At 40.0% G+C, this 15,355-nt stretch overlaps 1 protein-coding gene across 14 annotated transcripts in view; it reads left to right on the forward strand.

The window, feature by feature from the left end:
• Nucleotides 1-15,355, forward strand: part of tnrc6c1 (trinucleotide repeat containing adaptor 6C1) — a 173,978-nt gene that overhangs the window by 34,102 nt on the left and 124,521 nt on the right. For all 14 annotated transcript variants that reach the window (XM_070857623.1, XM_070857629.1, XM_070857632.1 and 11 more), the window contains exons 3-4: nt 13,069-13,168; nt 13,283-13,304. In XM_070857623.1, the coding sequence (XP_070713724.1) occupies nt 13,069-13,168; nt 13,283-13,304 (122 nt within the window). The remainder of the gene's footprint in view (nt 1-13,068; nt 13,169-13,282; nt 13,305-15,355) is intronic.

Here is a 15,355-nt window from a genome sequence, read left to right on the forward strand (position 1 = left end):
TCTCTTTTTTTTGCGTCAAATACTTTTTCCCTAAAAGATACAATGGTCTGATCCGCAACTATTACCTGTGCAAAAGTATTCCAGTGGAAATAATCCTCAAATTTCTCTTTATAATTATAGTTTCCCATCCCTGGCATCATTCTAGTGGATCTCCACTATGTTTTCTGTTGCTTTAATGCTCTTTCTGGAATGGGGTGCAGAGCGCTCTAACTGTTGCCTAAGCTTTGCCTTGTACAAATTTGTCATATCATCTTTACTTCTGTACTCTACAGCTAATTTATCAAATCCAAACACTAGTTAAATGGTTTTATTTACCTGCACTTGCACTTTCAGGCAATTAAATATTTGACTATCTTCATTTACAGATATGTCTTTCCATTGAGTTTATACTCCCCACCATAATGTAATGTCATACTTTGCTATATAAAATTCCTTTACCATCTGTCTTCCAAATGTTACCACCTGTCTTCCCATTCTATTATGCATGTGTTCCTGAAGTCCTTTACTGTCATTCTCGCTGTTTGCCAGACTATCTCCATTTGTGTAACAATTTCAGGTAAGTTGCAAGGGGGAGAGATGGAGTTTGATTTAAAATGAGCAAATCTAACTATCAAGAATGGGTAATAGAAAATGCTAGATAATTCAGGCAAGTAGTGTTAAATTCACGAATGGAGTTTTCTTTGCACCAAATTCGATAGCAGTCCAATGAGGAACATTTTTTACTGAATTACCGAGCAGGAAATCTTCATGTTCTTGATAAATGCATTTTGTAATGAAAATGTTTGTTTATGACAGTAAAAATCTGAAATGTTCCTCAGAAATGCCACTGTTTTTGGCATATTGTGGATAGATGAAATTAATTTGGTCTGCACTGACCATAGAACAATACAGTCAAACCTGCCTTTGTGTTCCAATGAATCCTCAAAGATTGCTGTCCCGTAACTTTAGTGTAAAACTAGTATATTTATTGTATAATGTTTGGTTATTTGGCCTTGGTCAATGAAATACAGGGTACAGCAGTAAATGGGGGCTGACATAGTTTGCCATTGGGTAGCACTGTGCAGCCTTTTGACTTTTCAGTTCTTGGTCCTTCACATTTTACTGAAAATTATCCTTTCTGTGATGCATTCTGAACAGTTTTGGCCGGTCTCAACTTCGGCTCAGTAGGCCTCTGCAAGATGAAGCAACCCTTGGAGATCTTACTTGGAGACCATAAAGATTGCAGGTGTGGGAGGGTGGTGTTTTAACATAGTTAAGTTGCATTGTTAAAGTAGATGAAGGTTTAGGCTGATGCTGACAATAGGAGCAAGAATTGTAAAATGCCATCCAGCATATCCCTTGCTCAATGAATATGCTTTAATGGTAGATGGGAGAAATTTGAACCTTTTTTTAAAAACTTATTTCTCCTATTTAAATTGTGTACCAAACTGTACCATTCACCTATTTACTAGCCACCGTGTTTTTTTCAGTGTAAAATAATTATTTTGGCTACCAGAAACTCTCAAAAGTAAAGTTTAAAAAGATAACTTAAATGAACTTTTCATCTATATCAAACGAAATGATAAGTGAAAAGCCATTCAAAGTGGTTTGTCCTAGAAAGTTAAAGGCATTCTGTCTTTGCATAATGCAAGCGGATAACTTCTCAGTCAAATTTTACATACAGAAAATGATGATCCGGATTTTGTGGTGGTAATGAAGGCAAAACTGTCAGCGTTCGCTGTCATTACCTCTCTGAAACTGACAGCAACTTCAGGATTTAGTGCATCCAGAAATCCTGAAGTTGCAGTCTGTCATTCACTGCTCCGCCACAGGTTGCGCTGTGGAACTCCCCAGAATTGAAGTCACATACAAGGACGAAAACGTACCCTATTACGCTGTAATATTGCTGTTAAAACCTCCTGTTGAAAGAGGTGCAACTGGGTTTTAACCGATTATTGAGCAGACAGTACGTTTTCTATCACTGAAAATGAATTTTTATATTTGGAATGTCAATTTTGTTCGATTAATATGGTTAAGAATTACAAGGTTTTTGAATTATTTTTAAGTTTGATATTTCAGCTTCTACCTTAATCCTATGTGTCTGTCCCAATGTTTATTTTGCTCTCTCTAAAACTTATAAAACGTAAATTAGAATGTCTGCATTTAACTTCCTGGTTTGCTATCTGAGAATTCTTCAAAGTGATTGGCTGCTTAGCCATCTTGATGACATCACTGTTGCTGGATGCTGGAGATTCACTTGATTTAGTGCCAGATTCAAACAAAGGGCAGAAGAGCTGAAATCCAAGCCACAACGATCGCTAGATTTTTGAAGGCAGCTTTCTTTGAAGTCAGCACGAGTGCCGTCACTTCGATGCTGACTGCAACTTCCGGAATAAAATTTAGATCTCGCATAGCTGTCCAACTGTTGGTGTGACTTTTTATAGCACATGATAAGAAATACTTGAGACTTGAGTTAAATGTTTCTTTTTTTTTTAAACATCTCTCGACAACAGTACTTTGTGTATTTAAGCATTTTTAATACACATTTTAAATTGAGAACATTTTAAATTCAGGACTTTTGTATTAAAAACGCCAAACCTCAGTCCAAATTTTAATAGTGAGCGAGAGAAGCACAAGAGGACAGAAAAAAACCCAAAGAGTTAAGGGGAGAGATGCACAAGAGAATGGACAGAAACTGCAACATGAAGACATCCGAGAGCAGCAACAGGGTGATCATATTCTCCAATATCTTCATGTGCAACACCATAAGAAATTGACTGCTAATATTACATCTGTGCATAACTCCAGTCAACTTTTTCCATGATGAATTCCTGTGTCTATGGTTGGAATGGAAACTGCCTATGCAAACTTGACACACTGTAATTTATCCTCTCACCAGTGGATGTGCTTCCATTGATAAGAGGGTTTAATTATAATGTGCTAAGTTTACACACACAATTTTCATTATAAATGTAGACATAGAAATTTATATAATGGAAATCTAAAAATAAGGACATAATGTATGTTTAAGATGGTGACTGAACTAAATCTGCAACAGTGTCCGCTATGGTCAGTGAGTCGCACACTCGCCTCAGCCAGAAAATTGTAGGTTCAAGTCCCATTTCAGGGACTTGAGAACATAAATCTAGGCTGACACGCCAATGCAGTGCTGCACTGTCGGAGGGTACCATCTTTCGGATGAGACCTTAAACCGAGGCCCCGCCTGCGCTCTCAAGTGGATGTAAAAGATCCCACGGCACTATTTCGAAGAAGAACAGGGGAGTTATTCCCGGTGTCCTGACCAATATTTATCCTTGAATCAGCATAACAAAAAAACAGTTAATCTGGTCATTATCAAATTGCTGTTTATGGGAGCTTGTTGTTCGCAAATTGGCTGTAAAGCACTTCGAGATGTCCGGTGGTTGTGAAAGGTGCTATATAAATCCAAGTCTTTTTTTGCATGCCTTGATCCAATTATCCCCTGCCTTTTAAGCCAGCTTCCCATGAAGACTGCACTTAGTCTTGACTCCCCATGTGAAATGCTATGGAAGATTGACTAGTTGAAGGTAATCTTGGTTAGCATTTGAGATCAATGTCCATATACTCTCATTTATTTTTATAAATGTTGCTTGCCTGCTCCTATAGTGCTATTCCTTTACCATATGTTAAAACAAATGAAGAAAAAGCAGGAGAGAGTAAAATTTCAATTCTTTGAATATGTAGCAAGTTTTATTGGGAGACATAACATGAATGTTAAAAAAGGTAAGAAGTATTTTCACATTGTGATTGTCAAAGTACCCATTTTGAGGTGTTCAGGTTGTGAATTTCGAGACAGGCTAAGCAATTCAGTTCAAGTTGGTTGTGAGGAAACCACATTCTGTTCATGTTTCTGCATTTTACTGCAGCTCTGCTTGCAAACTTCAAATTGGTTTTCACATCACTGTTGCCCTATATCCCTTCCCTCGGACATCTTTTAACCTTGTCGCAGAAATGCAGCAGATCATGCAATAGACAATTTTGAACTTTGATTTCCCTGCTAGCCATTTACTGGAAAGGCTCTTTTTATAAGGTACATGTGTAAGGTTATATCTGAGTTATTATTGGAAGGAAATGATTATATATTTCAAGCAATGGAAATTACATAGGCACAAACCCAGAGTGGAATGTCCTACCATTGATGAATCATTCTGATTATTGCGTTAGATTGCTTGAAAGGACATTTTCTGTGTCACTACCAGGGATATTTTCTCTTTCCGACTCCCCATAACCTTGATTGTGGTTAAGGGATTGAAAAAAAATATGAGGAGCATGAATTCTGGGTTTTCATCAGAGAACAGAAGTGCAGTGAATGAGTTTTGTTTTACAGTAGTTTCTGGAATTCATCATCCACATTGTTGTCAAAGTCAACTTTTTTTTCCCCCTTCATTATTTTTTCACTTGAGGAATGGAACGCCCATACCATTAGCTATAAAAATGAAATTTAAAAATTCACATTGGGTTGGTAGTTTAAAGCTAGAAACAAGCAACCTGCTTGCCCCAGATATATACAGGTACAACATCTGGAATCCTCAGGACTAAGTCCGTGCCGGATTTTGGGTTTTTCCGATTTCAGACAAGAAAATCAATAGGTTATCTGAAATCCAGAATCCTCAACCGAATCCGTACCAGATTTTGAGCGGCGAGGTCCGAAATCTGGCAAAACCTGAAACCCGGCAAGGATTTGGTCGAGCATTCCGGAATTCAGACTAGTGATTTTCTTGTCTGAAATCCAGAGATAGTGGATGCATTGGTTGTAATCTACCAAAATTCCCTGGATTCTGGGGAGGCCACAGCTGATTGAAAAACTGCAAATGTAACATCCCTATTTAAAAAAAAAAGGAGGCAGACAGAAAACAGTTAGCCTAACATCTGTCGTTGTAAAATGCTGGAGTCCATTATTAAGGAAGCGGTAGCAGGACATTTGGAAAAGCATAATTCAGTCAAGCAGAGTCAGCATGGTTTTATGAAAGGAGAAATCATGTTTGACAAATTTGCTGGAGTTCTTTGAGGATGTAACGAGCAGGGTGGATACATAAGAAATAGGAGCAGGAGTAAGCCATACAGCCCCTCCAGCCTGCTCCTCCATTTAATATGATCATAGCTGATCCGATCATGGACTCGGGTTCACTTCCCTGCCCGCTCCCCATAACCCCTTAATCCTTTATCGGTTAAGAAACTGTCTATCTCTGTCTTAAATTTATAAAATGTCCTAGCTTCCACAGCGAATTCCACAGATTTATAAGCCTCTGAGAGAAGAAATGCCTCCTCATCTCTGTTTTAAATGGGCGGTCCCTTAGTCTAAGATCATGCCCTCTAGTTCTAGTCTCCCTCATCAGTGGAAACATCCTCTCTGCATCCACCTTGTCAAGCCGCCTCATAATTGTATATGTTTCGATAAGATCACCTCTCATTCTTCTGAATTCCAATGAGTAGAGGCCCAACCTCCTCAACCTTTCCTCATAAGTCAACCCCCTCATCTCCAGAATCAACCTAGTGAACCTTCTCTGAACTGCCTCCAAAACAAGTATATCCTTTCGTAAATATGGAAACCAAAACTGTAACATAGAAACATAGAACATAGAAAATAGGTGCAGGAGTAGGCCATTCGGCCCTTCTAGCCTGCACCGCCATTCAATGAGTTCATGGCTGAACATGCAACTTCAGTACCCCATTCCTGCTTTCTCACCATACCCCTTGATTCCCCTAGTAGTAAGGACTTCATCTAACTCCTTTTTGAATATATTTAGTGAATTGGCCTCAACAACTTTCTGTGGTAGAGAATTCCACAGGTTCACCACTCTCTGGGTGAAGAAATTCCTCCTCATCTCGGTCCTAAATGGCTTCCCCCTTATCCTTAGACTGTTTCCCCTGGTTCTGGACTTCCCCAACATTGGGAACATTCTTCCTGCATCTAACCTGTCTAACCCCGTCAGAATTTTAAACGTTTCTATGAGGTCCCCTCTCATTCTTCTGAACTTCAGTGAATACAAGCCCAGTTGATCCAGTCTTTCTTGATATGTCAGTCCCGCCATCCCGGGAATCAGTCTGGTGAACCTTCGCTGCACTCCCTCAATAGCAAGAATGTCCTTCCTCAGGTTAGGAGACCAAAACTGTACACAATACTCCAGGTGTGGCCTCACCAAGGCCCTGTACAATTGTAGCAACACCTCCCTGCCCCTGTACTCAAATCCCCTCGCTATGAAGGCCAACATGCCATTTGCTTTCTTAACCGCATGCTGTACCTGCATACCAACCTTCAATGACTGATGTACCATGACACCCAGGTCTCTTTGCACCTCCCCTTTTCCTAATCTGTCACCATTCAGATAATCGTCTGTCTCTCTGTTTTTACCACCAAAGTGGATAACCTCACATTTATCCACATTATACTTCATCTGCCATGCATTTGCCCACTCACCTAACCTATCCAAGTCGCTCTGCAGCCTCATAGCATCCTCCTCGCAGCTCACACTGCCACCCAACTTAGTGTCATCCGCAAATTTGAAGATACTACATTTAATCCCCTCGTCTAAATCATTAATGTACAGTGTAAACAGCTGGGGCCCCAGCACAGAACCTTGCGGTACCCCACTAGTCACTGCCTGCCATTCTGAAAAGTCCCCATTTACTCCTACTCTTTGCTTCCTGTCTGACAACCAGTTCTCAATCCATGTCAGCACACTACCCCCAATCCCATGTGCTTTAACTTGGCACATTAATCTCTTGTGTGGGACCTTGTCGAAAGCCTTCTGAAAGTCCAAATATACCACATCAACTGGTTCTCCCTTGTCCACTCTACTGGAAACATCCTCAAAAAATTCCAGAAGATTTGTCAAGCATGATTTCCCTTTCACAAATCCATGCTGACTTGGACCTATCATATTACCTCTTTCCAAATGCACTACTATGACATCCTTAATAATTGATTCCATTATTTTACCCACTACCGATGTCAGGCTGACCGGTCTATAATAACCTGTTTTCTCTCTCCCTTTTTAAAAAAGTGGGGTTACATTGGCTACCCTCCACTCGATAGGAACTGATCCAGAGTCAATGGAATGTTGGAAAATGACTGTCAATGCATCCACTATTTCCAAGGCCACCTCCTTAAGTACTCTGGGATGCAGTCCATCAGGCCCTGGGGATTTATCGGCCTTCAATCCCATCAATTTCCCCAACACAATTTCCCGACTAATAAGGATTTCCCTCAGTTCCTCCTCCTTACTAGACCCTCCGACCCCTTTTATATCCAGAAGGTTGTTTGTGTCCTCCTCAATGAATACTGAACCAAAGTACTTGTTCAATTGGTCCGCCATTTCTTTGTTCGCCGTTATGACTTCCCCTGATTCTGACTGCAGGGGACCTACGTTTGTCTTTACTAACCTTTTTCTCTTTACATATCTATAGAAACTTTTGCAATCCGTCTTCATGTTCCCTGCAAGCTTCTTCTCGTACTCCATTTTCCCTGCCCTAATCAAACCCTTTGTCCTCCTCTGCTGAGTTCTAAATTTCTCCCAGTCCCCGGGTTCGCTGCTATTTCTGGCCAATTTGTATGCCACTTCCTTGGCTTTAATGCTATCCCTGATTTCCCTTGATAGCCACGGTTGAGCCACCTTCCCTTTTTTATTTTTACGCCAGACAGGAATGTACAATTGTTGTAGTTCATCCATGCGGTCTCTAAATGTCTGCCATTGCCCATCCACAGTCAACCCCTTCAGTATCATTCGCCAATCTATCCTAGCCAATTCACGCCTCATACCTTCAAAGTTATCCTTCTTTAAGTTCTGGACCATGGTCTCTGAATTAACTGTTTCATTCTCCATCCTAATGCAGAATTGCACCATATTATGGTCACTCTTCCCCAAGGGGCCTCGCACAACGAGATTGCTAATTAATCCTCTCTCATTGCACAACACCCAGTCTAAGATGGCCTCCCCCCTAGTTGGTTCCTCGACATATTGGTCTAAAAAACCATCCCTTATGCAATCCAGGAAATCCTCCTCCACCGTATTGCTTCCAGTTTGGTTAACCCAATCTATGTGCATATTAAAGTCACCCATTATAACTGCTGCACCTTTATTGCACGCACCCCTAATTTCATGTTTGATGCCCTCCCCAACATCACTAGTACTGTTTGGAGGTCTGTACACAACTCCCACTAACGTTTTTTGCCCTTTGGTATTCTGCAGCTCTACCCATATAGAGTCCACATCATCCAAGCTAATGTCCTTCCGAACTATTGCCTTAATTTGCTCCTTAACCAGCAATGCTACCCCACCTCCTTTTCCTTTTATTCTATCTTTCCTGAATGTTGAATACCCCTGGATGTTGAGTTCCCAGCCCTGATCATCCTGGAGCCACGTCTCCGTAATCCCAATCACATCATATTTGTACGCAGTATTCCAAGTGTGGCCTCACCAATACCCTGTAGAACTGTAGAAAGACTTCCCTGCTTTTATACTCCATCCCCTTTGCAATAAAGGCCAAGATTCCATTGGCCTTCCTGATCACTTGCTGTTCCTGCATACAAACCTTTTGTTTTTCATGCACAAGTACCCCCTGGTCCCGCGGTACTGCAGCCCTTTGCAATTTTTCTTTATTTAAATAATAACTTGCTCTTTGATTTTTTTTCTGCCAAAGTGCATGACCTCACACTTTCCAACATTATACTCCATCTGTCAAATTTTTGCCCACTCACTTAGCCTGTCTGTGTTCTTTTGCAGATTTTTTGTATCCTCCTCATACATTGCTTTTCCTCCCATCTTTGTATCGTCAGCAAACTTGACTACGTTACACTTGATCATTTCTTCCAAGTCGTTAATATAGATTGTAAATAGTTGGGGTCTCAGCACTGATCCCTGCGGCACCCCACTAGTTACTGATTGCCAACCTGAGAATGAACCGTTTATCCCGACTCTCTGTGGATAAGGAGGAGCTGGTGGATGTGCTGTATTTAGATTTCCAGAAGGCATTCGATAAGATGTCACGTAAAAGGTTACTTTACAAGATAAAAGTTCATGAGGTTGGGGGCAATATATTAGCATGAATAGAGGATTGGCTAACTAACAGAAAACAGAGTCGGGATGAATGGGTCATTTTCCGGTTGGCAAAAAGTAACTAGTGGGGTGCCAAGCTTGCTGATGGTACAAAGATAGATGGGAAAGCAAATTGTGAGGAGGACACAAAAAATCTGCAAAGGGATATAGACAGGCTGAGTGGGCAAAATCGAAAAGCAAATTATTATTTAAATGGAGAGAAATTGCAAAGTGCTGCAGTGCAGAGGGACCTGGGGGTCTTTGTGCATGAAGCACAGTTAGTATGCAGGTACAGCAAGTAATCAGGAAGGCAAATGGAATGTTAGCCTTTATTGAAAGGGGGCATGGAGTATAATAGCAGAGAAGTCTTGCTACAATTGTACAGGGTATTGGTGAGGCCACACCGAGAGTACTGCGTATAGTTTTGGTCTCCGTATTTAGGGAAGGATATACTTTCACTGGAGGCAGTTCAGAGAATGTTCACTAGGTTGATTCCGGAGATGAGGGGGTTGACTTCTGAAGATAGGTTGAGTAGGTTGGGCCTATACTCATTGGAGTTCAAAAGGATGAGGTGATCTTATCGAAACACATAAGATAATGACGGGGCTCGACAAGGAGGATGCAGAGAGGATATTTCCACTCCGGGGAAACTAGAGCTAGGGAGCATAGTCTCAGAATAAGGTGTTGCCCATTTAGATCTGAAATGAGGAGAAATTTCTTCTGAGGGTTGTAAATCTGTGGAATTCTCTGTCCCAGAGAGCTGTGAAGGCTGGGTCTTTGAATATATTTAAGGCGGAGATAGACAGGTTTTTGAGCGATAAGGGAATAAAGGGTTATGGGGAGCGGGCAGGGAAAGTGGTTCTGAGTCCATGATCAGATCAGCCATGATATTAAATGGCGGAGCAGGCTCGAATAGCCTGCTCCTCCTATTTCTTATGTGCTTATAACCCTCGACTGAATCCGTGCCGGATTTCGCATTTTGCTGAATTTTGGTCCTCGCCGATTCACGCTGGCCTTCTGTCGCTCGCCGATTCACGCAGTTAATTATTTGCATCACTGACCCCACCAACGCCATTCTACAATTGTCTAAATGGCTGTGCCAATCGCAGTGGTATTAATTCAGCAAACTCAATTTTGCCATGGATTTTAATGGGAAGGGAGTTATGATTAGCTGTTCAACTATTTCAGCAAGGGTTTTTGTGGAATGGGCAATAGTCTGAGGAAATGATGGCATGGTGTAAGTATTGACATAAGTCACTCATCCCATAATTTCCTGGAATTACTGTACCATAACTGTCCAGAATTTGCTGGGACGTGGCATCTCGCAGCGTGCCCCGTTAGACCTTTTCCCTCACCCTTGCTCGCAAATAATTTGCGCCATAAACTGCTGGAAGTGCGAGCCGATAATGACACGGCGAGCCCAAAGGACAACTGGGACCTTGTTGAATAATTGGACTAATAGTCTGTGTCTCTTCCTCGCCACAAATTGCTGGACGATTCACACACTAATAATGGTGTGTACATTAAACTTGCTGTTATTTTGTGAGCAAATTCTGGCCCATAAATGTCATACTCTGTAGATAAGCCATTACTGTGGCACAAATGTCATCCCCATGATCTTTTGCAGGAACATTTTTTTAATATCCAGCAACCAAAACAAAAAGTACATTGTGAAGAAAGTAGAGTGCTCCAGTTTACTTGATAATTCAAATTAAACAATGTAATGCAGCAAAGTGGGAATTTTAATGCTAAAAACAATTTGAATTATCATCATTTGAATTAAATGGAGTAGTCTGCAGTAAGTTAACAAATACTGAAAACGTCAAAAAATTCATGACCTTGAGGACCTCGTAAGTTTCAAAGACCGCAGTTTGAAAACCCAAGGGTTATATTACCGTAACCTCAAGTGGAATGTTTATTGGATCACGATCTGTTACTATTTAGTCACAAAGGGTCTGAAATGTGCACCTTTTGTGCAGAGACAGCAAAATACATTTGAGTCCCTGTTTGTGTGCCTCTCTCTGCATGTGTGTCAGTGAGAGAAAATGCTAACCCTCCATAAAGAATACGATTTGGTATGTTGAGCATTAATAATAATTTTGAGTTTTGGGGATTTGAAAAACTATAGATGAATCATTGACCTGCAAAAGTCTATTGTCCTGTGGATTATGCACTTAATAGTTAAAGTATGGAATAATATTCCAAGTAATTTGCTCCTTTTAATTTTCAGTTATCCTGTATCCAACTTAATATCCATCTGTGTGTCTCAATTTAAATGGTTATCGACAAAAACGTGCCAAAAATAACAAGTCTCAATCTTCTTGAGTGATCTGTTAATTGCGTTGTATTTCCTGTCCATGTTTGTTGTCTGTTTACAAACATAACAATGAACGTCTTTGACTACAGCTCCCAGCATGTAAAGCAAACTGCTGTCAATAATGACATCGCATTGGTATAAAGGATTTATGGTTTTTTTGTTTCTCAAGAAAATACATTCACATACTTCATGAAGTTATTAGACCTATAACTGTATAATCATGCATATATTTTATGAAACAATTATATAATGAAGTGTATATTCGTATTTTTATGTCATTGTACACTTAAGTGTACATTTCCTTATACGTTTCATGAAAGTGTACATTCCTGTACATATTTTATGAAATCCCAGCATATACTGACTGCATACTGCTTCCTGGAGGCATGCATTAGCACATCCAGTCTGTTTGGTCTGACTGTGCTTGCACTGAAAATAGTGTGACGTGGGCTTGAGGCAGTTTTTCATCTTGGGTGCTTGGGATTGGGGAAAGGAGTCCTGATGGTCCTGTCAGTTGTGGTTGATGCTTCTTCTGATCAGTTTGCTGTGCTGGAGGAGGGAGGATGGAAGAGCAGCAGTATGTGTTGCATGAGTCTCCAGGAATAGACCCTCGACTGCTTGGTAATTCCCCAGCCTCAAGTGGAGGCCGCATGGAGAGGGGGTGCATCTTTTTGTGTGGGTTTTTTTAAAAAAATACTGCTGTCTTTTTTTTTTAAATTGCAGATCTTTTCAATTACTGCAAAATAGAATATTGTTGATAACACTATAATATAACTTCTTGCACATTGAAGGTTTCCTTGAGCATTTCTGTAGCAGATTACAGAAATGTTACTGAATAAAGTATGGTTAGAATTAATAGTAAATGAAACATTGGAAATGAGAATGCAGATACTTAAAGGTGTAACACATTTTGTTTTTTGTAGTCGTATAGAACAAATGACTCAGTGATCAGATAACTGATGTAGAAAATGAAAATTAATGTCAAAGGAAGCCTCATTATGCTATCTAGTTACATATAGCACAGAAACAGGGGTGTTTATGCTCCACATAAGCCTCCTCTAATTTTATATACTTCTCGCCCTACCAACATGTCTGTCTATTCCTTTCTATTACATGTACTTGTCCAGCTTCCCCTTAAATGCATCTATGCTATTCGCCTCGACCACTTCATGTGGTAGCAAGTTCCACATCCTCAGCACTCTCTTGTCTAAAGAAGTTGCTCCTGAATCCTTTATCAGATTTATTAGTGACTATCTTATATTTATGGTCCTTAGTTTTGGACTTTCCATGAGAATTTTAGACTGAAACAAAAACTTTTTCCAGTGTTGAAATAAATAACAAACTTCAAAATTGGGTCACCATGCCAGATAATTTTGAGCATTAATCAGAAGGAAAATGAATTGCCTCAATGTTGAACTGTTTGTATGTTTGTAGTGTTGAAATTTCTGGAAGTGTCTGGCAATTACAATTTTAAAAGTAACACATTACAGTTAGAACAGTGTTTTATAAAGTTAGATATGTGATATATCGATTAGTGACATTTTTAATATGTGAGCTGCAATAGTTGTAACTCTGGCACTACAACGTTTTGATTCGGGAATTCTGTTTTTCAAGTTTTGCTCTTAACTTTTTGCTTGCAAGTTTTTAAATGCTCAATTTTTCAATTTTCCAAATGTTTTTGTCTGTTTAATGAAATAGTGAGAGAGAACAAGAAACTAAAGAAGAGGACCATTTGATGGAAGAAAAGAAAAAGAAAAAGCAAGAAGAGAAGAAAAAGAAGGAAGCTGCTCAGAAAAAGGTGGGGTATTTCACATTGGTCATCTTTGCTTATACTTAATAGAAAACCTGCTTTTCTGGTGATAAGTAGTTAAATGAACCAAGTTCTATAAGCTTTTTTTGCTTTTTCTTTCAGGCTGCTGAACATAAAACCAAAGGTTAGTTATTATTTACTCCTAATTCTTCTTTTTCGAGATAAACTTGTCTGTAAACTCCATTCTGTGTCATTTTCCTCTAATCTGATCAATCATGGTGTATAACATTATCTCTGACTTTTTGAAAGTAGTAGATATATCTAATTGTCCTTTGATCAAAGGTACTTGCTCAATTAAAATGGACTATTTTCTGTTTCATTTAATGAAGAGCAATATAATGAAGGTTTTTTTATCTAAAGTTTTCCTCATTAGTTCTGTTTTCATCTCATCTGTTTTATGAAATAGTGAACCTAGTAATACCCAGTATACTACAAAACTGCTTCCTATTGAACTGGCCCACTTGTGGTTGAGTCTAATCAACAAATGTGCAATTAGTGCATAATCTCAATTGCTAAAACACATTGCTGACTTGTTTGGGCAAGCTGAGCTCTCAACCTGCGTATGGCCTACCGAAAATGGCAGACCCAACCCAAGTGCTGTGGTGGCAGCTGTTTACACTTGCTGCTGTTGGTATATTGTGCCAAGAGGCAAATCTGCTCCTAGTGGAAGTTTTGATATCTCTGAGCACTGGTATCACCTTGTTTACAGGGTTGCTTCCAAGGGCAAGACATAAATATATAGATTTCATGAAAGTGTACATTCCCATATGTATTTTATGAAATCACAGCATATCTTGACTGCATAAATGGGATATCAAATATTCAGCTTGTGTTTTTGACAGCAAAAATATAAATGTGAGGCAAAAGAACTCGAGTAAACCTCACGGGGAACAAGACTTCAAAGTGATTTATTTCAAAAGTGCATTGCTGTTCTTTGGTCTTTGCAGATCTGCACAAAACAATTTAACAGTTGACATCTATATGACCTATTTGGTGTCCCCAATACTGGCCTTGTGATTTAGAAACACTTGAAAGCATGCATAGCATTTTAACAAAAAAAATGAAGTTGGAGATAGGCCTGATGTAAAATCAGGCTTTTGTGAGCTCCAGGCAATGGATATTAATGTTGGGAATGGAATACTACTGAATTTCCCAATCTCAACCACTCAATGCAGGCATAGTACAACCCGCTACAGATCAAATCTCTCTCTTCTAATCTGATCCAATAATATGCTTTATCCCTAGCCTCAGAAAAATATGTCCTATTGCAGAAAAGAATATCATTCTCATTTCCTGCAGAGGCCGTCCTTGTGCGCTTCTGACTGAGATTCCCAATTCGTGCTAAGCTGCACAGCTTTGTGTTGTCAGCCCACAGCCATAAGAGTTTAGATGAGGCTGCCCAAAATCCTCCAATCGGGACCCCAAATTAACTGAAGAATGGTGATTTCATCCCATTTATTTGGGCTGGATTGGACCCAGGTCCAGAGGTAAACCGAACATGCAACCTAATCCACTGCACCACCTAGTCCTCAGAGTTTGTTGTTTTTAAAATTTAATGTTGCGGAATTCCAATACAAATAGGTAACTTGTGGAGCGAGAAACAGAGTTAACCTTTCAGGTCAATGGCCTTTCCTCAGAACTGGAAATGTTACAGATGTAATAAGTTTTAAGCAAGTATGGAGATCGGGAAAGGGGAGGGAAGGAAAGAACAAAAGGGAAGGTCTGTGATGGCATGGATGGTAGAAGTGACTAAATGACAAAAGGGATGATGGTGCTAGGCAAAAGGGGATGGTCATGGGACAGTAAAGAAACAAAAGATGGGTCTGGAGGACCAGTAAATGGCAGCAGCAGAATCATTACCAGCACCTGCTGTCCAAAGAAATGGGAGCAGTGGTTATGATCTAAAATTGTTGAACTCATCCGGAAGGCTTAAAGTGCTAATGGAAAGTTGAGGTGCTGTACCTCAAGCTTCTATGGAGCTTCATGTCAGAGGCAGTGGACAGAGCGGTCGGAGTGTGGCGGTAAATTAAAATGTCAAGCAACCGGAAGCTCAGGATCACAATTACAGATTGAACGGAGATGTTCAGCAAAGCAATCACCCAATATGCGCTTGGTCTCCCTATTGTAGAGGAGACCGCAACATGAGCAACAAATACAGTTTAAAGTACAAGTAAA

Source organism: Pristiophorus japonicus, chromosome 16 (assembly GCF_044704955.1).
Source record: "Pristiophorus japonicus isolate sPriJap1 chromosome 16, sPriJap1.hap1, whole genome shotgun sequence".
NCBI classification, from domain to species: domain Eukaryota; kingdom Metazoa; phylum Chordata; class Chondrichthyes; family Pristiophoridae; genus Pristiophorus; species Pristiophorus japonicus.